Source organism: Centrocercus urophasianus, unplaced genomic scaffold (assembly GCF_019232065.1).
Source record: "Centrocercus urophasianus isolate 14NV4802_14NV808 unplaced genomic scaffold, USGS_Curo_1.0 seq_17, whole genome shotgun sequence".
Lineage (NCBI taxonomy): Eukaryota > Metazoa > Chordata > Aves > Galliformes > Phasianidae > Centrocercus > Centrocercus urophasianus.
Window position 1 is genome coordinate 5,196,810 of NW_024884722.1, and position 25,360 is coordinate 5,222,169.

General features: G+C 40.3%; 1 protein-coding gene across 4 annotated transcripts in view; it reads right to left on the bottom strand.

Moving 5' to 3' along the window:
- GRK5 (G protein-coupled receptor kinase 5) overlaps window positions 1-25,360 on the bottom strand; it is a 163,228-nt gene that overhangs the window by 16,865 nt on the left and 121,003 nt on the right. For 3 of the 4 annotated variants that reach the window (XM_042818854.1, XM_042818856.1, XM_042818855.1), the window contains 7 exons: window positions 13,216-13,316; window positions 10,432-10,524; window positions 7,213-7,276; window positions 6,529-6,669; window positions 5,283-5,473; window positions 1,252-1,289; window positions 389-478 (listed from right to left, as the gene is read on the bottom strand). In XM_042818854.1, coding sequence (XP_042674788.1) covers window positions 389-478; window positions 1,252-1,289; window positions 5,283-5,473; window positions 6,529-6,669; window positions 7,213-7,276; window positions 10,432-10,524; window positions 13,216-13,316 — 718 coding nt within the window. Of the gene's footprint in view, window positions 1-388; window positions 479-1,251; window positions 1,290-5,282; window positions 5,474-6,528; window positions 6,670-7,212; window positions 7,277-10,431; window positions 10,529-13,215; window positions 13,317-25,360 lie in introns of those variants that run through there. The other variant, XM_042818857.1, reaches the window with a different exon arrangement.

The following is a 25,360-nucleotide window of genomic DNA, read 5'->3' on the forward strand; positions in this document are numbered from 1 at the left end:
TTCCCATGTCCAAACAGCCAAACAGATGCATGAATCATAAACATACACATTTAACTACTATGCAAAGTAGCAATGAGAAAAAAACATTTCTTTCTTTTAAGCACATAACACCACTAAAATAAATCTATGCTAAAAGCATTAGAATCCCTAATTCTGTTGTATGCTCTTTTTATTTTCCTTGCTGGTTTAGGAATACAGACCAGTCTCTTTAAGAGCAGCTGTGCTCCAGCCTTTTCCCGACTCCTGATTTCCTCTGAATACTTTTTGGAGGCTTGCTGCACAGAACTGGACTCAGCGGAGTGCAGTGTTTTAAAATTCTTTTTCTTAAGCCTACAAAGCTCAGGTAATCTTAGTGAAATGTCAAGAAGATGAGCTGCTGAAGACTTACCCATATACCCTACTGTTCCTACCCTTCCACGGATCGATTCACCCTCAGGGATTTTAACAGCTAGACCCAAATCCGATATTCTAATATGGCCTGTAAGGGAAAAACAAAACAACACAAAAGCAGATATAATAATATGACTCCAAATTAGCTCAAAAACACAACTGCTGTCATTACAATACTCTTGCAATTTACTGTTCAGGAAATGAACACACAAGAATTGGAGCAGTTTCACTGATAAATAAAGGAATTACTGAGTGTGATATAATGCAGCGAAAGTTTAACAGTGAGGCTATGGACTAGAGTGGATTGCGTTATATACTTTAAAACAAACCAGAAAAAGACAATGGGTAGCACACTGCAGGGAAGTATCTTGAACTGATCACAGTGGATGGATGGGCTGACATAGTTCTGAAACTCTTTGATGGCTGAAGGGGCTACATCTGGTCTATAATTCAGCATAAGATCTGATTATCACTGCCCTCAGCAACAAATGAGCACCTGGCTTTGTGTAAAATGAGAGTTGACTCAGTAAAGGATGAAAGTACTTTTGAAATGGAGTGGGGAGCACAGATTTAGAAATGACAGTGTTGTTTGTGTTATGTTAGCCTTGTAACAATAAGGATGGAAAAACAATGGAAAAAAGGCAGGCACTACCAGCAAAGTCACATTCCCTAGAACACACCCTGCTGTACAGCATGAGCCCTAGCATTCTGCCCACCCCAATATGCAGTATTAGAATATGCTGAGCCTCTTATTTACTTCAGAGCATTATTTATCTCTGTGCAATACGTATCCTGAAACTAACTTAATCTATTTTACAAAATAATCTTGTGGAAGAATTGTTGTAAACCTCTGATACTTACCATAATCATCTAGCAGGATATTTTCTGGCTTCAAATCTCTGGAAATGAAAGATAGCAGTTATTTGGATGAAGCTGGTTTTGATAACATAAGCATACAACAGCGTGTGAGTGCATTTATGACTAGTAATAAACCAATTGAGTGTCAACTCAAACAGTAAGGAACTCATGAAACCAATACAACTTTCCTCAACTCATTTCACAGAGAGACTGAAACCATATGTCTTTTTCCAAGCTGGAGTTACATTTTTCCACTAAGCCAGGCTTTATTTTGCAATCCAGTATAATGGAGACATCCATCTAGACCAGAAAAGCCTGTAAACCAAGCCTTATAGTCCTGTGTGGTGTTAAATCTCTAACAAATCCTTTTATAAAATCTTTTTGTTAAAAACATTAACAATTCTGAAATACTTTATTTGCTCAAGAAAATGGAAAAAGTGATTTGTTGGGCTAAATTTTCTGTGCCTGGCATCTGACTCAGGCCAACTACGTGAATGTACACACACTTGTGCACAGGTGTGATAGTTTGAGCCACTTTGGAAAATGAGGGGCAGAGGGGAGCACTGTGCCCAGATCAAAATTCTTCTTGCAAACATTTGTGAAACTCTGGTGCCTTTGTGGTTTGGAGCAGCGCCATGAAGACTGGCAAGGTGGTCAGTCTGATGTCAAAGATGTGCCTTTTACTGCTCCTGCTGGAAAAAAAAAATCCCAAATGCAGCCAAGTTAAGAACTTCTGAAAAAAACCCTCTATTTTCATATATGTAGCAGAGCCTTGGCAGTCATTCTTCCAAAGGGTTTGCCTGAATCAAGCCCATTCCACCTGGTGCTACTTCTAGACACTGTCCATGCCAGTAATGCTCTATCTCTGCCACTCCTGGAAGCAAGGGGCCACTTTTGAAGTAGGAATCCAGCAGCTGCTCCCCGATCCAGGCATGGCAGGGCTGAAGCACAGCTGGGAACTGGGGGAGCCTGAAGAAGGCATCGGCACGTCTGGGTAAATCAAGGAGAAACATATTGCTGCAGCTTACAGCTTTATGTCCAGTCTTTTACACGTTTGCCTCCTCTCAGTGTTAGTCTGGTCCAAATCCAAGAAGTGTTTGGTCTCTTTTTTTTTTTTTTTTTTAAGGCCTCCTTGCACTTGTGAAGCAGCTTGATTCTCTTAGCTTCCCAGCAAGACACAGTCCTTTTCAAGGAGCAGAAGAAATCCGCACAACACGAGAGCCTGGGCAGGAGTCCTCCCTGCCTTTTGAACTGTGCTGCTTCAGTGCCTTGAGTTTTCCTCTGATGGAGAGTGGTGTTCAATAGTTTTGACAATGCTGACAGTGGCATCTCAAAACTGATCTTGTTTTTATTTATTTTTTCAAGCAAGAACATAGAATACTGTGAACAGTTTCCTCTTCTTGCTAGCTTCAGACCTTCTTGACCTCTCAAGATGAATTCCACTGGGTGCTCAACGGTACCAAGCTTACTTGCCAAGTAAACTATTCTGAAATATGTGAAGGGCAACTGAATTCAGAGGAGAATCTGTGATTTTCTTTACCATATTGCTGTGGGCTTTCCCTGCCTATCAGCAGTATTCCAGTTCTGAAGCAACACGGACAAGGGCATTTCGCGGTTACTTTCTGAAATGTATTCTGAAACCCTTCAGAACAGTCTTCTTGAAGAACTTAGACTTCATAGTTACGTCATCTTCTGCTCCAGCCGTTATTAGTCCCATCTAAAGCTGTAGCTAAATGAAAAGAATGTTGCATGCTAGTTATGAAAATATGTTTTCTTTGATTGAGAAAATGAGAGACTCCATGAAGACTGAGAACAGCAGTGCAGCTTTTATAGTCCTTTGTGATTTAGGGCAATTAAGGCAGTCCTTCCTTTCCTGAAGACATCAGTTATCATTTCTGTTTTCAGATCTCCATTGCTTCAGGATCAGGGACAGCTCCTTTAGCACAGCTAACTCTTGAAAGCGTCAAGGAGGAATGTGATTTTTGTACTGAAATGTCTAGAATTCAAACTCCTCCGTGCTATGTGTTACATGTAAGGATACTTCCCAATGGTGCAGCTTCAGAAACCTAAGCTCGCCTTGCCTAAACATGCTGGAACACAAACTGCTGGCACTGCGCCCACGCGGAAAGGCTGTGGTACGTTGTTCTGCTCTGCGGGACAGCATAAACACTACAATTAATCATGGTGGACAAGGCTTTGCTGTATATTTGTGTAATGCTAGGACAGAGTGATCTTGATGCAGATTGGAACTTGCAGGCACTGCTATAATATATGTAGTTATATATAAATAATTCGAGGAGAACCAGAAGGTTTTCTTGTCTGCTTTCCATGAAAAGTCAACCCATTGACCTTTACTAACATGATGCAGTTTACAAATGTAACGTAAGCTCCTCATTTGGCAAGGGAATTCTGATTTTTCATCTGACACTGATCCTGAAACAGGGCCTGGTTGTTCTCTCGGGTCACATCCACAGCGTGTGTCACTGGTCCGGGAGATGGGAAGGTTATTTTGGAATGCTGTGATTTACTCAGAAGCATTTTGTTCACAGAAAATGAAATTAAGTCTGAGGAATAAGTTTTGCTATGAATTATTCACCTTGAGAAAGCTGTAGCATGTAGTTGCTAATTTTTTTTTGACCTGTATAGCACTTCTCACAGGTCCCAAAACACTTTGTAGGATTACAAATTAGGGGTCTCTGCGGATGCTTCTGAAATGCTACCAGAAAATGCCACCTACAAAGATACCTATCATTAATCACCAAAATGAATGTCCCATCCAAACTGTGAACTAGCAGCTCTTTTAAGAATAATGTGAAACAACTGCTTAAGGAGGTAGGATGCCATTTCTCTCAAAGCCCATAGTATTTTAGTAGACCACATATAACTTTGTTTATTAGAAAGTGGCATTAGCATGGCATTTTACCAGCCACATTATGAATTTATCTGTCCTTTTCATCAGTACGATGAAATCTTATGCTATGTGATTTAAGGGTTGTTTGTTTTTTTTCTTAAAGAAAAACTATAGCACTTCCTAAAAACTTTTCTGAATGTGTAGGGTATATTTTAAAGAAAAAGAAGGCCAGACACATCAGTTAAGATCTGTTTTTTTTTCAATTGACTTTAAACACTTAATTCCATTGTTTGTCCTTGAAAAAATCTTCTGGGACAGTGCCATGCAGATCAGTGTATTATCGATGCCTGCTCTCCTAATGCGAGATAGCAAAATCTGAGTCACAACAAGGCAACAGAGTGGCAACTTCTCAGAGAAATCCTCCAAAGAACAATATTCTAATTTCTCCATATACAAGCATATGCACAGTGCTTATTATACATCAGCATATCAATGATTTGAAGCGTGGCTTTGTTTTTCAAAAAAAATCAAAACCCATACTATTATCTATTAATCGTTGCCCTTGGATGCTCTCATCAATTTACAGTACCTCTTCTGCTGTGAATGATGGCTTTAATGATTTCACAAGCTAGGATAGCAAATACAGACATTAAATGGTGTTTACAACTATGCTGACTGTTTACTGAAGAAAACCATCCCTGTGGAGCCACAAGAACTCTCTCTGAAGTCACCCTTCACCCTAAAATGTCCTAAGATGCTCCATTTTAGGAAAGGTGTTTTTTTCCCTATCTGATGCACCACAGCTCTTATGCAACATAATCTAACTGATTAAAACAGAGACTTGAACAGAATAAACTCCATCTCATATCAACTAGAAACTCGATTCCTTAATTCAATCATTTTAAAAGAATTTCCCTAATTTTGTTTGGTCTCAGTGGATGCTGATGTAGGATTTGGGGAGTTCTGTGTTAGATCTGTGTAATTTAGACATGATATGTTCGGTGAAGGAACTGCTTGCTTTCACTATTACTGGATTCACTATTATTGTATTTGTAAATGGCTCTGAGAAGTGTCATCAAAGCACTGGGGTACCTTTTCTCTATTGCACTACAATGGGTAGAGGGGAATGCACAGTTCTTTTCTCCCTGGGAAAGTCTTCCTAAGACTACAAAAAAATGCTCACCTGTATACTGTGTTTTCTCTGTGAAGATCTTCTAAACCACAAAGAATCTCTGCAGCATAAAACAAAGCTCTTTCCTCCTCAAAACCTGGGTTTCCCATGTTGTAGATATGAAACTTGAGATCACCTCCATTCATTATGGTCAGAACTAAACATAGTGCATCCTTTGTTTCATAGGCATAGGCTAAATTGACCTAGAAAAAAACATTTGTAAGATAGCTGTGACAGTTCATTTGTCTGCTAAGAAGAAATCACTAACTTTTCATTAACAATTTTCACTAGAATAAGAAAAAAAAAGTGCTTCCTGAAATTGATATGGACCTTATTGTAGTAACAAAACACAGACTTTAAAAGTATAGAAAAATTAGCTGTTAGGACTTCATGAATTAATCTGTTGAATCCAGCCAACTCATCACCAGAAACCCCCAAGTTTAATGCTCAGATTCTTCAAAGTAACAGAAATCTTAACAGTCAAGGGAAGCTCCAGCTCCAGCTGCACTGTTTTGCTGGATAGCTGTCAAACAAACACAGTAAGTTCCCAGGAAGGCCCAGTCCCACGGTGGCCGAACTGAGGCAGGAAGGTCCCCATCACCCCTGTGCGGCTTTGGCGGTGCCCCAGCAATGATCAAACAAGCCAAAATCTACACATCCCTTTTAAATATGTGCCATTGTCTTTGCTTCTGCCAGAGGTAAGCAAACATGATTACCTTTCCATCTGTTGTATTCACAGTGTTTCCTAAAATAAGTAAAAAGAACACAACAGATGCTGAGAGAACAGCAGTTCTTTTATCCAAGGCAAGTATTTAGACACAAGAACTGGCCGAACTTCAGGAAAGCCTCGAGTCAGGCTGACCTGCTCCATGTCACTGGCTGGGTGCTGCTACTAGCCAGTCTCTTCTGATGGACTTGGGTTGAATCTCCTTAAGTCTCTTGCAAGCTCCTCTCTCATTACCTGAATTACCTGGGAATTCAGGTAATCACACAGGACAAAAATAGCTCAGCCTGATGCAAGTCAAGGCTGAAAAGAGCATTACGTGGTAGAGAAAACACACATCGTTTGGTGCATTTCCCACAGATCACAGATAAAAGTGAGACTCTGGAAGTGTGCATGGTGAAATGTGGAAGGATGGGCTTCCTACAGAAAACAGCACCTTTTCTGTACGAGGAGTTGGAAGAGGCATCGGATTCAACAAGAGACTGTGCTCAGCAGGTGAGCACAGAGCCATGCTAGAGAGAGTTCAATACTCACTACAAACTGACTATTGACTTTTTCTAAAATCTGCTTTTCATTTAGTGCCATGGATTCTCCTTTCCTCTTTTTTATTCTTTTCTTCTCTAATCTTTTGCAGGCGTACATCTTCCCTGTTGCTCGAACCTGGCAAGCGCAGACCTGAGAATTAAAGAGAACAGTTGCTGGGTAAGTTAAAGATAACACTTCTTCTGGGTTGCACTTTTCTCCTCACAACTGATCTGATCTGATTTAGTCCTTTTAAGGTTAGAAACAGTGGTGCAGAGAATAAAGCTTAGGTGGGGGCAGCTGGGGAGCTGACTGCTGTTTCCAAACATGCTGTGCAATATTGGTTTAATTATTTCACTTTCCTCCGCCTGCTTCCTATCCCACCTCCTTTTGTCTGTGTAGATGGTAATCTGCTCAGCAAAGGCCTGCCTTGGCCTCCTTAGACTCTGCTGCCTAGGCAGTGACCACAAGCCTTTAGTAAAATACAAATAAGGGCGTGACGCTAATTCTAATGTGAATGCAACAGTCAAATACAAAATAATTTTCAAGAGTGTTCTTTTGAGATTGCTGTGTCAGAGAGGTTAACCAAAACTATCAGCAATTAATGAAAATCAGCCTCTGTCTCATTTAGATACTATAACTGCAGTTCCTGAGAAGCAACAAACACTCAGAGCAGAAACTTTCAGAACCACTCACCTCCCCAAAGCCGCCTTTCCCTAGCACCCTGTACTGCCTAAACGTGTTTTTCGTTACTGGTTGCCTGGAAGAAAAGGAAAAAAAAAAAGACACACTACATTTAATGCACTCTCTGTGATTTATTTATTTCAGGGCATACTTTTGAAAAGCAAAATAGATAAATATTATATAATCAAATTATTTTGAGGTAATTATATAGTATAATATAATATATAATTATGTAATTACATTACTTCAATGCTATGTATGGCTTGAACTTTTCAATTCCAACATATTAAGCTGTAATAAAATACAACACATTAGTGAGTCATCAGTATAATTTCAGCTAGCATCTTAGGACTGAAGAGGGTTCTGAATCTCCATTATATAGCTTTGGCCTTCGTTAAGCAGACACGAGGCATGAGAGCTTGCAACAACACATGAATCCTGCAGATCATCTCATGGTATGTTTTTTTAAGGGTAATGCTGAGCTAACATCTAATTGCTTTGCTCGTTCTTCAAGTTGAGAAAATGAGATCCAAGATTCAATCACTATGAAAATACTTATGTTTTCTTGACCTTAAGCAAAACAGGAAATCAATATGAAACAAGCAAAAAACAATCCCGGGAGCTGGAATGGAGGATTCAGATCCCATTCACAGGAGGGGTAGGAGCAGGAAGCAGGGCTGGGAGCCCTTCCGGCCCAACCGGAATTACCTGCCTCTTGGGACCACAGCACTGGGCAAAAAAGGAGGAAAAGCAACTCTTTCCTTTGGGGGGCATGTGAAACAGATTAGCTGAGACCATTCACCTGACAAGACAGTCTCCTGGTTCCATTTTTAAGCAAATTAGCAGACTCTTCTTTTTTTTCTTCTCCCTCTAGTGAGTTAAATTGTGTGTATATTCAGTAGCAATTTAAAGGCCAAATTAAGGGTTAAATAAGTATCTATGTAATTGTACAAACACAGCCACCACAAGATCTTACAGGATTCCCACAGAATTCTGCTCTTCCTAAAGGGCTGCAGCCCTAAATCTTACTTCCACCACACTGGCTATCATCGCAGTTCTACAGTGTGACAGAGAAAGTACTCTGGATTCTGAGACATCTGATTTTGTGTCCACCAGTCTATCACTGAAATTTTAAAATTACACTGGCAATCAATATGAACATTCATCAGAACCGCATAGGAGAGTTGTTTTCCTTTGGCGGGCAGCCAGCCGGCAGAGGGAGCACAATAACGTGGCTGTTCTAGCAGCGCAGTGATGGGGTTGATGACAATAAAGAATAAACATTAAAGCAAATTGTTTCATTTATGTTTGCTATTGTTTTTTATAAGTAGGTGAAGAAAAGCATGCAAATGGCCAAAACTAGAAGATGCTATTTTCAGGCTTCTAAGAAAATGCTGAGAATGCTATTGGGGTTAAAAGCAACAATTAGCAGTGATAACTACGTGCTCAGCAATGTCCCTGGAGTAAATGGACTGTGTGACTCTCTGTTTGAGCCAGCAGATTCCAATCGCTAATATCTCTTGGCTAATCCTAAAAAAAACAGTTCTCCCGGCTTCTTAAGCTGGATAGGCGCGGCCAGTAGCTTCTCACATTTGTTGGGATAATGGAAAAAAAAAAATCCTCAAAGTATTTGAGAAAATTCCTTATCTTAAATGAGAAAATGGCTAGGAAATAGCATGGCTAGAGATGAATCATCTGATGTTTTTCAACTGAAATGGAAGGGTAAATTCTGGATTTAGTCGAGATGGCATGTGGAGCATGTCTTGGCATGAAACAGCTCTCCCCTCTGCCCACCACTTCCCTTCCCTCTTGTGCAGCAGCTTTGTAACTTTCCAGAGAGAGTTACTGGCACAGCTCCTTTAATCCCTGAGCTCTTACGCTTATACACACCACTCAAGGGTCTGGCCCTAACTGATCTGCCGTAATTAATGCCATTTGTGGAAACTGGTGCCTCTCCACTCAAGGTCACTGTTAGCCAGCAGTGTTCATCTGCTGGGTACTCTCCTGCACTCTCCAGCATGGAAGAGGCAAAGGTCCCTTCCCTGCAAATAAATACCCACTAAGGCTGCTTGGTTATTAAATGTGTCCTTAGAGGTCCAGCCAATAAATATGGTGCGAGGACCTACATGCTGCTTTTTTTGTCTGTTTTACAGCGTTTTCATAATTGCGATAACTGGTTTAGACAAATAGTCACCATATTCTGCTAAGCAGAAAGACAACAAATGTTGAACGCATTTTAAACATACCTAATATGCCTATCATACTTAATACCATTAAATGGCAGAACACTGTAGCTTTAGAAGCCAAAACAGCCTCCCTGGTGTTCTGGGAGGGATTTCTCTTTTATTATTTGCTTCCCTAAGCAAGCAGCATCTGTTTCAGTCTTTCTTGGGCACAGCGTTTGCAAATGTAAAAGCCAGAGATTGGATGTGTAGCTTACATTTAGCAGTATAGATGCATGAAGGTAGGGCATAAACAAGCGCAGTGTGCCCTTTTGCTGTGCAACAAATAGCTCGCTCTGACAGGGCCCACAATGAAATTGACAGAGGTTTTTTGGATCACTGAGGAGGTTTGGATTCCTATTTTTTATGGGCTACAAGTTTTGTCCTATTCACTGGGCATGCACGAGCATGCTGAGCAAAGAAAGTGCCCAAGCTGCTTCCAGGAGAATCACAGAATCATAGAATGGCTAGGGTTGGAAGGGACCTCAAGGATCAAGGATTATACATAACCCAGTCACAAGTTGTGCTTGTTGGATGATCACATCTTGAGACACAGTTTGTGTTTAAATTGAATCCAAAGCCAGCATAACAATAACTTTTCTATGTGGCATCTTCCTGTGGCTAAACCATTACTTCGTCTTAAACCTTCTAATAATGAACAGCTGCAAGCAAATGCTAAAATTAGAAAAGCCTTCCTGGACCTCTCTGGGATAATTTCCCTGGAGTACAGCTCAGGGAGAGGGGGAATGAGCCTTGATGAATCTTTTCAAATGACAACAGTGGAAAGAAGTAGAGAATTGCTGCACAGAGAAGGCCATAAATGGCAGATATTGGGAGGAGACACTAGTAATGCTGAAGGAAGGCCAAACTATTTACCTCAAAAGCAAAAGGAGCAAACCAGTACCACGTCAGCTGTTAGATTGAGATTATATTCCACAGGCTTTCCATGGAAACTGAAATAAATATTTTGTATTCGTTTTTATTTGAAAAAATAAATTGTGACACTTACCTTTCCAACCACTTCCACTGGAGAAACCTGTCAAAGTACATGCTGTTCAGGTATTCTTGGAATGGTTCCCCACTGAGGTGGTCAAGGACAGATCTATCTCAGATGAAAAGGATATATAAACATTTTAAAATCCTGAACTTGGAGCAAAAGAGAAATGAAACAAGAGGAGAAAATCCGGACTTCTTGAACGATAAGGACATTTGACGTCTACTTAATTACTACTTTATTTTACTCATGGTTTCAACCTAGGAACAAATTGATATGCTTATTGTGTTTCATTACAGAAGACCTACTACCAGCTGCCTAGTAAGTAATATGTACTTGTTATGCTTGCTGAAAATTAACAAGGATTCTCCCACTGGCTTAAATGGATTTTTACAAAGGCTTTTAGACATAAACAAGTATATTTGCTTTTCATAGTAAACTAAGACCATCTTAATACAACACCCACAGCAGAAGAGCTCCTAAACTTTGGGAGATGGATCTGGGTTAAAAATTTCTGATGAAACCCATTTTTGTTCAAAAGAGAACATTAGGGGCATTATTTTGAGCAAAAAATAAAATCTGTCTCAACTCCTGTTATACAGAAGAACTGGTAACTGATTGAAGTCAAAAGCTTTTTCCTAGTAGCAATGCGCCTCATAGAATAAAATGGAGGAAAGAGAGTCTGAATAGGGATCTGAATATGTTTCTGGATCAATAATAAGAATTGGGTCCTCACATTATGACAGCAAAGTCTTCATGGAAAGGACAATCTGCAAATGTTACCGATAAAAACGTTACTTACGACAGGCAACAAGCAGCCAAAGACCAACAGACATTCCCTAAGGAAGGCCAAAGGTTTAGAGCTAAGAAAACTCGGGCTGAGCTGAGAGAGCTGCTGAGATGGAGGCTGTCATGCTGTTCACTGGAGGATTTTGGTTTTGGTTCTTGGATTACTGAGGCTACTGCATCTGCCTCTGCTGTCAGTGGTGCCGGTACATAAGTGTATGTAGACACTTCTTAGCTTTTGCTGGAGGATGAAATCCTCTCTGAAGAACTACTCTGGTTTGCAAATTAATCAACCGGCTCTTCCTCGAGTGGTTCTAGACATGAGCAAACAATCCAGGAAGAATAATGCAGCTCAGATCCCTTCCATTTATGAACCACTATTCCTCCGTTTTTGGAATTTCTCAGCTATTTGAATTTTTTATGAAAATTCAAGCTTACAAATAAAAAGATCACCTAGCCTTAATAAGCTTTAAAAAAAACTTCAAATTCAAACTGAAAATTATTGTGGAAATTGGGGGAAGGCAGGAGAAAAAAGTCAAAATACTGAAGATCGAAACAGCACATAAAGCTATACACACATTTCTTCTACAGACTGATCTTATCTAAAGCAACTTGTCTGAAATTCATCCCCATTCCTGTTCCAATGGGACTAAGTTTCATATTTGTGTGCATGCTTCCTTTTTCAGTCTGGCTGTGAGCACTTCCAAAATTAACATTATTCTGTACGTTTAGTAAATGCCAACAGCGAATTTTTAAGACTTCCTTCTGAGCTCATTTCAGTCCACTTAAAACAATCAGCATATTTATGTACAAAGTCTCTAAGCTGGCTAATTGATCAGTTTTGCTTCAGAAGAAGGGATGGCTGTCTGTGAATAAGAGCCCGAATGAAGTGGAGCTCAATGTTAGCCCATTTCATTCAGTTAATTAAAAGCTTCACGTATTTCAGAGAACAATAGCTGCTTTTCAGCACTTGTTTGCTTTTAGTTCCCCTCTTTGGCAACAACGGAGTGCATTTTACAGTAAACTGTCAGCTTTCAAATCGATTTCAGAAATGGAAACGGACATCAGGGTTTTCTATGTCAAGCACAGCTCTGCCTTTGTCATTGTGACTGGCACACACAACTGGTGTAAGTTATGCTAGCATCTCAACATGGACATTGGGCCAACGCAAGTAAACTAGTTATGTTATAAGAGAAGGCCAGAAATAACCCACATCTCCTACCAATGCAAAGAATAACTGGAAACAGAAAAGGTCAATGAAATGAGTCAAAACAATGAATGACAGCAGAGCGAATTTTACAAATCCCCATTACATCATCCAGGGAAAACAAACTGTGCTCAGCCAGAAACCACATGAGCCAGCTTGTGATGATCCCTCCTTTTCATATTTCTGTTGGTTTACGATCACTGCTATGAACATACTCAGGTCAGTATTTGCAACTGCAGACTGCATACCTGGAGCTTTAGAACATAATAGAGCAAATTGCCTCACCACTACAAAACCTGATAAGCCTTTTCCCAGACAAAGGATGAAATAATGCACGTTCATTTGAACTCCACAGACAGACAGAAAGCTTTAAAAAAGCCCCTTTCTGCTGCTGAAGATTTTCTGGAAAAGCTATGCAGAGCAAGTTTGCACATTCCTCTGTCTAAATGGTCTGTATAGCCACTTAATTTTTATTCACTTTGAAACAGAGATGTTTTCTTTGGATATATTAGCATTGTAGCTCTTTTCACGCAGCATGAAATCCATGGCTGGTTCACTTGGCTAGAACGCTCTGTCAAATACCTAAAACACTAAGTGCTTGTGTGTAGTGTATATAATGGCATGGAAATATTTATTATATTTTGTTGGGATGAAATGACTTCACTGCTTGTCAGTACGCCTCTAAGATTATGAATGTAAGCTGAAGGTACATGCCCTGATTTCAAATCGAAATCTCTCTTTACCTAACAGTCTTTACAAGCTGCTGACTGCAGCCATGTGGTCTTTGGATATCAAGTTATACTTACTTTGTACAGTGAGAGAATAGCTCTTTGCAGGGACTGTTTTCGAGTTTTTCCTCTGTCTGTTGGATAAGATCTTGACTGACTTCTGGAACGTAGGCTGGAGACTGGGGGGAGAACAGAGGGGTACATTATCTCTGTGATGAGGTGCAGATTCTCCTCTGTTAGCATGTAAAAGACACATTCATTATTTACTCCCTGCACTGCTTCCATTCAATTCCAATGGTTGTGTAAAAGCAAAGGAGCTTTACGTCAAACAGCAGTAAAATAGGATACCGTGGTAACTCACTCCGCATTCCACTCTATCCTCACATTGCTTTTCTGCCTTCTCCTGTACCTTCACCTCCTTGCCCAGCCTCATGAATATGCAGGACCCACTCCTTGCCAATTCTTTGAACTGCTCCCTTGCATCCCATGAAAAATGTGCTGGCCTGAACTGTGTACAGGCCATTCTCTTAAACAAAAGAGAATTTGCCCAGTGTTTTCACTTCACTGATGATTCATTGTGCTGTCTGAAAAATCCATCTTTTTTTTTTTAAAAAAAAAACAACTAGCAAGATTTCAAAGAAAAACAAGAGCAGAGCATTTGTATATATTGATTTTTATATCAATAATACAGCAAGATGCATGCAGAAGTGTCTGGATGCTTTAATTCATCATTAGAAGGACAAAAATAACCTGTCAGCTTTAAAATAATCATATCAAAAAAGAGCTATGTCAACCAAGCACATAAACTCTTTTCATCCTCTCCTCCCTTCGGAGAGGTTGTACATTCAGCTCCTTCAAAAAGCCCTTACCAAAGAGAGGTCTTTTGCAGTATGCCTTGATGGTTAACCAGTTTAAGACCTTTGGGACTAATTATCTATAAAGACAGTTTTTAAGCAGCCCACATTCTTACTCATTAAAAGTATGCTGTAATTATATAAAAAAGTGTAAATGCATGTACGTGTGTGTGTACAACTATTTATAGACATTTTCACATTCACATGAAAGCCCCTTTCTATAACCAATAGGATTTGGGAATTTTCAATTTACCCAGCCACAGATGACAAAAACTCCTCCTGCAGAAGACACAGAGCTTGGTAAGGTTCCCCATCCATGACCACGACTACCAGATGTGCTCAGTAGGTTTTTTAAGGAATATTCAGACAGGAACCAAAGCCCAGTGACCAGCAGCATTTCAGCTACTTTTGACTAGTAGCCACGGATTAACACCTCTTGTTTTCCAGATTGCACAGTTAATGAGTGAGCTATAGAGGCTCAAAGGCAACCCAGAGCCTATGTGTGGCTGCACAGGCCTCTGCTCTGACGCGTGGTTATCCTGAACACCTCTGATTTATGGGGTACAGAAACACTGCTGAGCTCCATTTGTGCTGCTGTGGATCAGGAGTATATTTTCTGATGTAAATCAGGAAAAAATGACACTAAGGTTTCTAGATGAAATTACTGCCAGTAAAATCTAGCATTTGCTGTAGATTTATAGACCAAATGGGGAACCAAGAGCTATGTATTAAACCTCCTAAACAAAGCCCTAAATGAAAATAATAAGACATTTAGACCAAGTGACTTGATTCTTACAGATGCTAGTCAACCTCATTTCTCAATGTCTTTACTGGGAAGAAATGTGCCTTGGTAGTGGTGAAAACTGCACACAAATTTACTGTCCAGTTGGTTGCTTACATTGCCATCTCCTAAAGTCCTTAGAGCACTGAAAAAGAGCTTGTTTACTCTAGTCCCAAATTACAAATAAAAGGTCCTTACTGTGGATAAACAGATTTGGAAATTCTGCATGCCTCTTCCCCTCTTCCATATGTCTGTATCCTCTCTGCTGCCTAAGCCACAGCAATAATTCAATCAAATTTTGTCTTACATTAAAGAACATATGAAAAAAAAATTATAAACATAAACTAATAAGTCTTTTTCATAATGTTGAAATGAAATTCTTATAGAGAAAGGGGTGAAGAATGAACGAAAAAAAAAAACTGTAAGACAATGTGGGAAGTACTTTAAAAAGGCATGAACTGTGACTTCTCTACAAATGAGGTAATAAGTACAACTGCAGCCATGGGCTTCAGGAGAGCCAACTTTGATCTTTTCAAGGGCTTACTTGGACATATCCCATGGGTTAAAGCATTGGTGGCACAGGAGAGTTGGTTGACATTTAAGCACTGCTTTTTCCAAGCTCAAGATTGCCTAAGAGTAAGAAATCAGGCAAAAGTGGCAGGAGACCCACATGGGTAAGCAAGGAGCTTGTGAAAAAACTCAGATGGAAGAGCTTGCTTTAGCAGGGGCTTGGACTAGAAGATCTCCAGAGACCCCTTCCAATCCCCATTGTTCTGTGATTTGTGGAAGACAGAGTCACCACTTGGTTTTTCAGAACCACCTATCATTGACCTTTGAGTCTTTGCATCCTCTGAACAAAGCACAAGCAAGCTAACAATATCAAGTGAAGACTCACACTGACATTCTGTACATGGACTAGAGCATTACAGCATAGAGCAAACACTGTACTAAATCACTTTCGGTAACAGAAAACACTTCTTTTCTCAAGCTGATCATTTCTACCTAGATCTGTAGGTGTAGCAGGAGGAGTGGTGTCAGTATGCAGACCTTCGTGTTTAGAACTGGGAGAGGCAGAGTCCTCACACATATGGGATGAGGTACCTGGCCGTGCCAACCCTGCACAGCCCTAGGGAGTCTGTGTATGACCCCTCCTAAGGTTTTCCTTAAGACTTCATAGTTCCCACTGCTACCATTAGATAATGATTTTCCTTGAGTATTGTGTGCATCTGCAGCCTTCGAATCTTAAACAAAACCAGAAACAATTGCAAACCCAAATCCAGCTCATCAAACCTACTTTTGCTTCTCTGGAGACGAATTGGGTGGTACAGGTTATGAATGTAAGCAAGTATTTGGATCCCAAGAGTGAAAACTTCCAAAGGTAACACTTCAGCCACTCACAGAAGAAAAAGTTGCTTCTTCTCTGGAGAGGTGCAAAAGGTTTCTGCAGCACTAGTGAAATGGTTATTAACTCTCTCTCACTGCATTATAGGTACTGACTGTAAAAGCAAACTTGGCTTTCACCACAGAACAGATACCTTTCTGAGCGTATTAAATGTCCTGCAGCACTGGGAGACCCACACACCATGATTAAGTCCATTCCTTGTTAGCATGGGAGAAAGAATATTCTGCTAACCCTTCAGAAACACCTGCAGAAACCTGTTACATTCGCTTGTACTCAAAGCAAAGCATAGAGTAGTTTTAATAGATACAATTCTGTATTTTCTGTAATGACTATCCTGTTTCTCAAAGGTAAATAAATTGATTTTGATCTCACAGTAATGTAACTCAGGTGCCAATCAAATTAACAAAGGAACTAGTTAGGGAACTAACTAATGGAACTGAAACCAGATTCATGGCCCAAGATTAAACTTAAACTGATTCAACAATTTCTCTGATCAGATTACTTTTTTTTTTTAAACCAGATAGTCCAAAAGTTCACCAGGTTTTGACCACAATCTCCTATCTCCTTTATCTTCACATTTATGTTCAGAAAATAAAAACCTTGTGTATATTTTGGTGACAAAGTAACAGCTTAGTTTTATGATGCCCTCCTTCAATTTTTAAGAAAAAATGCAACTAGCACATTAGTGTTTATCTGGAAAACAGGAAATGGACACACAGTTACATTTGAGTGCCAGTAATATACTGAGAAAAATATGCATTTCTAATTTTTTTTTCTAATTTAAAGACAAAAGACAGCCTCCTAGGTGCTCTTCCAGCTCCAGTGGCTTGAGAACAGTGAGATGTCACACACAAGTGTTCAAAGTTAGTTATGGTTGTATCAACAAAACTTGGAGTTTCTTCCAAATCATACCTGCAAGACAGTTTTCATGTTTTACTAAGAGGTTCATTTCAGCTTCTCCCCATTCCTCTCCAGTGGGGTGCAATGACTGATAACAGCACGGCAGCTAGGATTGAAACTGAATGCTTTATCTACTATAAATGCCACGCATAAGTACGAGTTTTGGTGGGTGCAGAGGGCACCACCATGACAGCACAGCCTGTCTTTGCTGCACTGCCATTGTTTGTCCCTGACAGCCTGAATGCGAGAACCATGCCATGCAGCTCTATGTGTGCTACACCTTCCCTATCACAGCCCTCAGCACCTCACCAAAGTACCAAAAAGAAGCAAAATCTGATTTAGACTCACATGAAAGCTTCCAGGCTGTGTAACTCCCTATTATCTGTTATTTTAAGCATCGTGTTGTACCAAGCTACTTTAAAATGTAAACTCTTTTGACAGACTGTAAGTTTTGCCACAGGCAGCTTCATTCAGCCCTTCAAGACACAACATTGTTGACCTTCAGTGAACAGGACGGAAAACAAATAAGCCTCCTCATAAGATCATACCTACACGCTTGACATGGTACTTACAGCACTTCTCTGATGGTGTTACCTCTGCAACTGTGGGAAAGGCACCCAGCCTTTATACCAGCTAAGCAAGCTCATTGTGAAACTGAAAGCTGAAACAGCACAGAAGGCATTCAGGAGACTGTTGCTTTTAATTTTACTTTTTCCTCAAAACATGTGATTTGTCATACTTCTTCCCAGACAGAACTGCCAAACCTTTGAAATAGGTGAGATTGGTACAGAAGTTAAGGCTATAAGAGTTGTCCCAAAATCTGTGGAAGTGAAAACAGGCAAAGAGGTAGCAGAAATTTGCAACTCAAATGAGTAGCAGCATTTTCTTGATAATTCAATCAGTTGGGGTTTGCCTTTCTGAAATCAGGTGGGGTGAGCAGCAGAATCCAATGATTTCCACTACCTGCCCAGAAATGGGGCCCAGAACAGATGCAAGGTGACACAAACCTACCCAAGTGTCTGTGTGCAGATTTGGTTTATTGCCTGTAAAGCTTCTGTTTCTGCAGACAAAGTGCTCGAATGACATGGGGAGCCTGACCCCCACTTTGGGTCACCACGGTTTGAGAAAGCTGGAAAGAGCTGACCAGAGCAAGACTGTCCTGAGGGTTGAGAAACATCCCTGGAAGAAAATGCTAAATGCTATTGAGGAACTAGATTTGTTTAGTCTAGATAAATAAGAGGGAAACATGGAAAAGGTATTTAAATGTATAAATGTTTTTAATAAAGAGAACGGGAAATAAATTATTCTGCATACTCTGGTCTACGCCAAGGAAACAATTTGAAAAAATTCTACTTAAATGGATGTGAAGATTTTTTTCTGATTTCCCACGTGGGTTACCACAAGAAGGTGCATACAAATACTGTGCAAACTGTTCTCAGAGGTGTGAATGTAGAAAGCAGAAAGGCATCTATTGAGGATCTCAGTGTATCTAATATGTTCTCAATGTAAGAGGCTCTGGAGCCTCTTTCCAGCCCTCTGTAGCAAGGTTCTGCAAAACTCTGCTCTGAAAAGCACTGGTGCATGCCATGGCCCTGAAAACACATGTTGAAGGATGCTTTTATGCTGAGTGCTGCTCACCAAAAGAAACCTGCACCTCTGAGCAAAGCACCTCTGCCTAATTATTTGATTTCTCCTCGGGAGTAAGTATCTTCTTTGCAAAAGAACAGCCTTGCTTCAAAGATATTCAGTCACCAATATCTCCAACAAAAAGAAATAGCTTTCAGAACTATGAATTTCAGCTAAATATTCAGATCAGACAAAGGGATGGCATTGACTTTTGTCAGACTGACTTTGCAACAAACGGAGTGGGTCATTAGTCCAGAGAAATAATGGTTATACTTTATCCTTACACAGTGCCTTTCTTCTAAGAACCTCAAAACTTTACAACTTTATTGCACAATTAAGTCCTCATCAGATAGCTGGCAATCTCACAGTATTTTGAAGAACAGGATGGTGAAGAGTTCTGTTTTGCTGAAGTGTTTATCATATTCATCCACGACTGAAATTAAAGAAGTCTTACTGAGATAAATGAAAACCAGAAATGCTAAGAGTCCTCAAATCAGTTCGTTTGTAGCTTTTGCAATTAGTCAAAAAGGAATAGAAACCTAGAAATACAGGTTTGTCTTTTTATAGCAACTCTTGCTAGTGGATGAGTCATCATAGTACCTTGAAGCACGATTGTTCATAACAATGATATGGACCAGAAAGATATCACACTTCTTAGAACAAATAGACTTCTTACAAACGTTATGATTATAACTGCTTTCCTGGCAAGTTTCAGACATGCAGCCATGATATTGAAATTATAAGAGTTACTTTAAAAGTCACTTGCACAAAACAAATAATGTGCAGCATATGTTATGTCTCAGGTTATGAAAACATTCCACAACAAACTAGCTTAAAACAATTAAAAATATTTCATTCAACGGACAAAAGTTCAAGCCATAGCTTTTCTTGAGCTGTCTTTGATTCCAAGCACATCATTCTTAATGATATGTGTATTTTCAGATTTTGACAGCAATTTTCTACATATGATCTATTTGCCAATCCCTACATAGATTTGCTGCTAGTAAAGAACTCGAAACTATGGAAGAAGCAGGCTAAAATGAACTTTACTGTTCTGCTGTGATGAGAAGAGTTCATCCACAAAGACCTGGAAACAATGGTTGCGTCCAGTTGTTGTGACGCTGCATTTAATTTGCTGTCACACAGCTGTGACCCAAGAGACCAACAACAGAGGGCAACAGTTTGTGTCATACACTGTGTCTCATGCAGTGCCATTTCTGCTGTTGCTCTGGCACATCACATCCTTCCACAAAGAAAGGCACATCTAGCAGAGGGACACATAATGGGGCGGTAGCAGTAGCGTGACTATCTGTGGTGACTCTGAGACCAACACTCATAAGGAGTCATGAGGACTGTAATTAAACTGGCTGCTGGAAGAAAGAAGCCTCGTTAGATGTATGTAAGTCATCTCGGCAGCTGCATGGTAAGATGCAAAATCTGGGAACAGCAAAGTCTATATGCTCAAGTTATACATGTTTTCAAAAGGGAAAAGTCATAGAAGGCCAAACAGAACATCAGGTTGTGCCTCTTTGTGCTTCTTGTGCTCATCTGCTAGCTGTGACCAGAGATTCACCCCAAGAACTGGCTCTTGGCATCTTCCTCAGGGCCTGCACAGCTGCCTGCATGGCAGGAAGATGCCAACACAGAGCACAGTGTGGGCACGGCCTGTCCCACAGAGGGGACACCTCTCCTCTTCAGAGCAGGGCCTGACCAAGGCTTACCAAGGCTCAGCCTGTGCCATAGCCTGGTGAACAGTCTAAAAGCAGTGGCAAATGACGGAGGAGAACTATGAAAGAACTGATGGGGAGAAATGCAGAGGAAAGTAGCGAGAGAGGAGATAGAACAGACAGTCTTGGTGGCAGTTTGATTTTACGAAGTCCAGGTTAAGCATGCATTTCAACCTGGTGAGGCAAAGGTTGCCAGCACTGTCACAGCCTCCTGAATCCTTTTGGTGTTAAGCCCAAAAATGTTGGAACGTTCTTTTTTCTTGCCCTGTGTCTGATCTTGTCTGCTCAGATTTAGCAGTATTTGTTGTAAACAGCCAATTCTACATCAGGAGCAGCTGCAACGTTTTAAGTAATCAACTTCTGCATTTTCTTTTTATTTTTTGTTCTACCACAAAGTCATCTGGGTCTGTATGAGGCAAACCAGTAAAGCACAAGGCTTCATAATTCCAGGATATTTTCTTTGAGATGACAGATGTAGGAATTGGCAGTGAGGCAGATGGGGAACATGGAAAGCAGCTGTATTATTAGCAGCAATTCATCAGTGTGCAGACATTACCTGAGAATCAGGGGGACATACTGCACTGCATACACATCGTGAGAGCAAAACCTTCCAGTGCAAACCAGTAGCACTAGCCCTGGGAATGGGAAGATGGTAAATATCTTACCCAAGATTACAAAAGCGGATCATTGACCCACTCTTATGAAAAACAGTGTGGTCTTGTGCCTCTGAAACAAATAGCAGTTTCAGTACTGAGAGCAAGATCACTTGCTGGTAGCTAAATGAAGCAAATCAGCAGTGCCTATTAACTGTGGAGTTTGTTTTGTAGCTGCAAACTGATCTGGAGCCACGATGAATCTGTTTTCCCTCAAATTCTACTAAATTATCAGAAGCTTTGTTGACACAGAAAAATACAACTGAAAGAAGACAATAGAGCCCTCAGCAAAAAGCTGAACATCTTCTTCTGCCGGGAGGGGCTGTACTAATCCATCACAAAATGCTAACAACCTCAGTTTGTGAACTTATATATTGTAATAGACATGATCTAGCTTCAGGCTGACTTGCTTGCTCCAGACTCACTGGGCTGCCTGTCAGGCTTCAGCAAACCTGTGGGTAGGGAAAGAAGTTTCTTCTTGGTTAGAAGTTTCTAACATCTTTCCTTTTTGGCGATTGGGAACAAGTTGCAGTCTTTGAACTGTGTCATTCCTTGGACAACTTAGCAGACATTGTGGTGTCTCTTTCTGACTTTCTGGCATGGAAAGCATAAAAAGCATTTTTCATGCTCTCCTGTTAATCACAAGCAGGCTCTGCTATCTAACTGGACTTTGTCATGTCCATTCTCAGTAGACCATTCTGTAGCTGTGACAATTGAAATGCTCTTTTCTAGAAACCATATTTCTCCTCTTGATGGTGACAACTGCAATGCAGATAGTGTGAGTAAAAATGTTTCCCAAATAAAAACTTTCAGTCCACAGTGTGGTTTCATTGGAATGTTAAATTATTTAGTTCGGAGAAATCTCAAAGCATAACCACAATATTAATTACAGAGCAACAAAAGAAGGGAAAAGATTGACTGGATCAAGGAGAAATTTCCTCCTGGCTCCTATAGGTGACCAGAGGAAATCTTTCAGAGCTCCACAGAAAGTAATTTTGAAATAACGGAATGTCTCAGGAGACAAAGTTTAGTTGTTTCATCAGCTTCTTTTGCCAGTCCTGCGAATCAGCTGCAGGCTTCATGCTCTTCGGATAAATAGAACCACTCACTGCAAACCTAACCAGCCATGGGGTTTCTGGTACAGCTTAGATTGAGAACATAAACTGGTCACCACAGAAGCTCTGCTTTTGACTTCAATTAGTGAAGAACCGGGCTCCACAAGTACGTAACGATATTTTTCAATATCTTTAAACACTATTGCTTCTCCACACACAGTGTTTCAATAAATCTTTGGAAACCTTCTTACAGAGGTTTCTTCACCACTAAAAGAACTTTCCCTCCTTTGACACAAAGGTTTAGAGGTGCTCATAAACTAGCCAGCTGAAATTGTTTTTGTAGATATAAAGGGGAAGGGAAGAATGTTTGACTCGTTTTTGCCTTTTCCCCCTTTGAAAGCATTTTACAAACAGATTAAAGTGTAAAAACAGATGAACTACTCAGTGTCAGTAGCTGTCAGTAGGATGAGTAGTTTAAGAACAGAAAGAAGATTAATTCTAACCAAAGTTAGGCTACTCACGCAATCCTTGGAAGCGTCACTGGTTCAGAAGGTAACCTTTTTTTAGCAACCTCAGCTGAACCACTGCCATAGTGCATTTCTACAGCCAGCCAGATGTTTGATCATATTTTTGGAAACAAACAGTATTCTCCACATTAGTGGCAACAAAGATACAAAGATGACAGGGCAATTTTGACAGCTTCTGTTCTCAGAAGGTTTCTTCTCTGGCCATGTGCGCTTAATATGTTTGGATGGCATCCAGTGTCCAGCCTCGTATCAGAGCTTTTCTACCTTTTAATGTCCTCCCTCACTCAAGGATAGCCTAAAAATTAGCAATTAATCTTATGTTGCAATAGTCTCAGCTTGGCTTTCTCTGGTAAACTGAATGTCATTTGTACCATTAAAAAAAAATCTCTGAAACTATAAACATACATTTACAACCTCAACATCACTGAATGGCTTTCTTGCAGGAAAACAAACAGATGCCTCTTGAATTCACTCCTCTGAAACATAAGCCTGTAAACATCAGTAACCCTTGCCTTGCAAGCCATTCTCACACTGAAGTCCATGAGCTGTTTGCTTTGAACAAAGGCAACTCATGCATGAAAGCCTGATCCAGGTTGCACTTAAGCCTGTATTGCTTTATCATTTTCAGTGGGGATTTTGCAGACTGGGCTTTCACCTTTCACATATGAGGTCAAAATCCTGGGGAAATATCTGGAGAAACTAAAATCCGACAGAGAGTTTGGGAAGGCCTTGGAAAAGATTAGAAAGTGAAGTAAATAAACATCAGGAAACAGTGGGCTACTCACAGAAAGACTGGAGACATAGAATCATCAAATCGCGCAGGCTGGAAAGGACCTTAACAATCATCAAGTCCAACCTCAACCTTACCATACTACCCTAACTCTAACAACCCTCCACTAAAATCATGTCCCCGGGCGTGAAAGCAAGCAAAATCACTATCAAGCACTGCTGGAAACAGGTGTCACCTGTGTCACCCAAACCATTAACAATCATATGGTAATTGCCTTCAGCAAAGAATTGAGAGGAGAGACATTTATTGTAGGAGATGACACAGTTTGCAGTGGTATTTTCCACTCTTTCTCTGCTTTGCTTGTGGGACAAACAACATCTGTGGTAGGACAATAATCTTGCTACATACTTAAATTTTGACTTAGGTTTGACACAAGCTTGACTAAATAATAATAAATTAATATACAAACTGAGACTTAGCATGTGTATTAAATGAGTTTTCTAAGTACAGCTGTAGTGCTGAAAAACATCAACAAAATGGGATAGTTTGAAGTGCCACATTTCCACAACTTGAATGTGTTGGTTACTTTACAGTCCACCTGTAGTGCAAAGATTTTCTTTAATAATTATTTTCCTATTCTTTATGCTTGTATACAGATATTGTAATGAATTTAAATACATTTATTTTCTGTGAAATTTAAAACATTCCTTTTGGTAGTGCTCTAGTTCTTGATTCCAAGTTAAAATAATGGAAAATCATTAGCCTAGCAATTCATCCAATTGCATTATACCAGCCAAAGAGGTCAGTCTCAGGCATTTCATTTGAATTTGCTTGGCCCATTCTTGTAAGGCTATTCAGTTGATTGAGTTTCTAGCTGAAGAGGCTGTTTTTCCAGAATCCTAATTTCCTGCTGTTAGGGAAGCAGATGAGTAAGAATATATGCTTAACATTTTTTGATCATGTGCTTCTTCGTTCCCTTCCTAGCTGAGGCCAAGTCTACAGTTGCCTGCTACCACTCCTGAGTGTAGCTCAACGAGACATTTGTCAATGCCCAAAAGACATTTGTCAACTCATTTTGCTTTGAGCTTCAGGAAGCCAAAGCTGAAATCAGAAAAATTCCTGCAAGTTACAATGGTTGCACTGAACAGCTGTGGAGGACAATCAAGCAAAGCTATCTTGTACTGTTGAGGAACTGCCCACAGAAATCTGTGTGGATACAGTGTCATTTAAGGCACACTGTATTTCACTTAGAATGGAATTCCCCTCACTGCACTTTAATCATCCAAGAAATGAGTCACATAAAGTCACCCTCAGCAGTAGAAAGATAGAAGAACTTCATCTCCCTGGTCTTGATAAACATCTGTCTTTGGATAGACCAAGTTTACAATGCATGCTTTGAGAGTGTAAGAGGCTAGACCCACTGAAGATCAATTTTAATATGTTGTTTTGTGTAAAAGTTGCCTCCTGCAGACAGCTTTGATATCTTGCAAGGCAGTGTTTCAGACAGCTGAAAAAACTTGATTTCTTTTTCCCATGTGAACACATTTTTCAGACAGACTGTATCTGGGGAAGCTGAATGAACCTTAAAGGCTTAATATTAACTTCCCTGTCCATTAGGTAAACCATATGAAGTGCATATAAGTGGTGAGGAGTATGCAGATTGGATAAGGAAAAGATAACTCTTTGAAAGGCCAACGGTATCCTGGACTGCATCAAAAGAGGGGTGGCCAGCAGGAAGAGGAAGGTTGTTGTCCCCCTGTTCTGTGCCCTCGCGGGGCACAATCTGGAGTACTGCATCAAGGCCTGCAGCCCACAGCACAAGAAAGATGTGGACCTCATGGAGAGGGTTGAGAGGAGGGCCATGAAGATGATCAGGGGGCTGGAGCACCACTCCTGCGAAGAAAGGCTGAGAGAGCCAGGCTTATATGGCTTGGAGAAGAGAAGGCTTTGGAGAGACCTCGTTGTGGA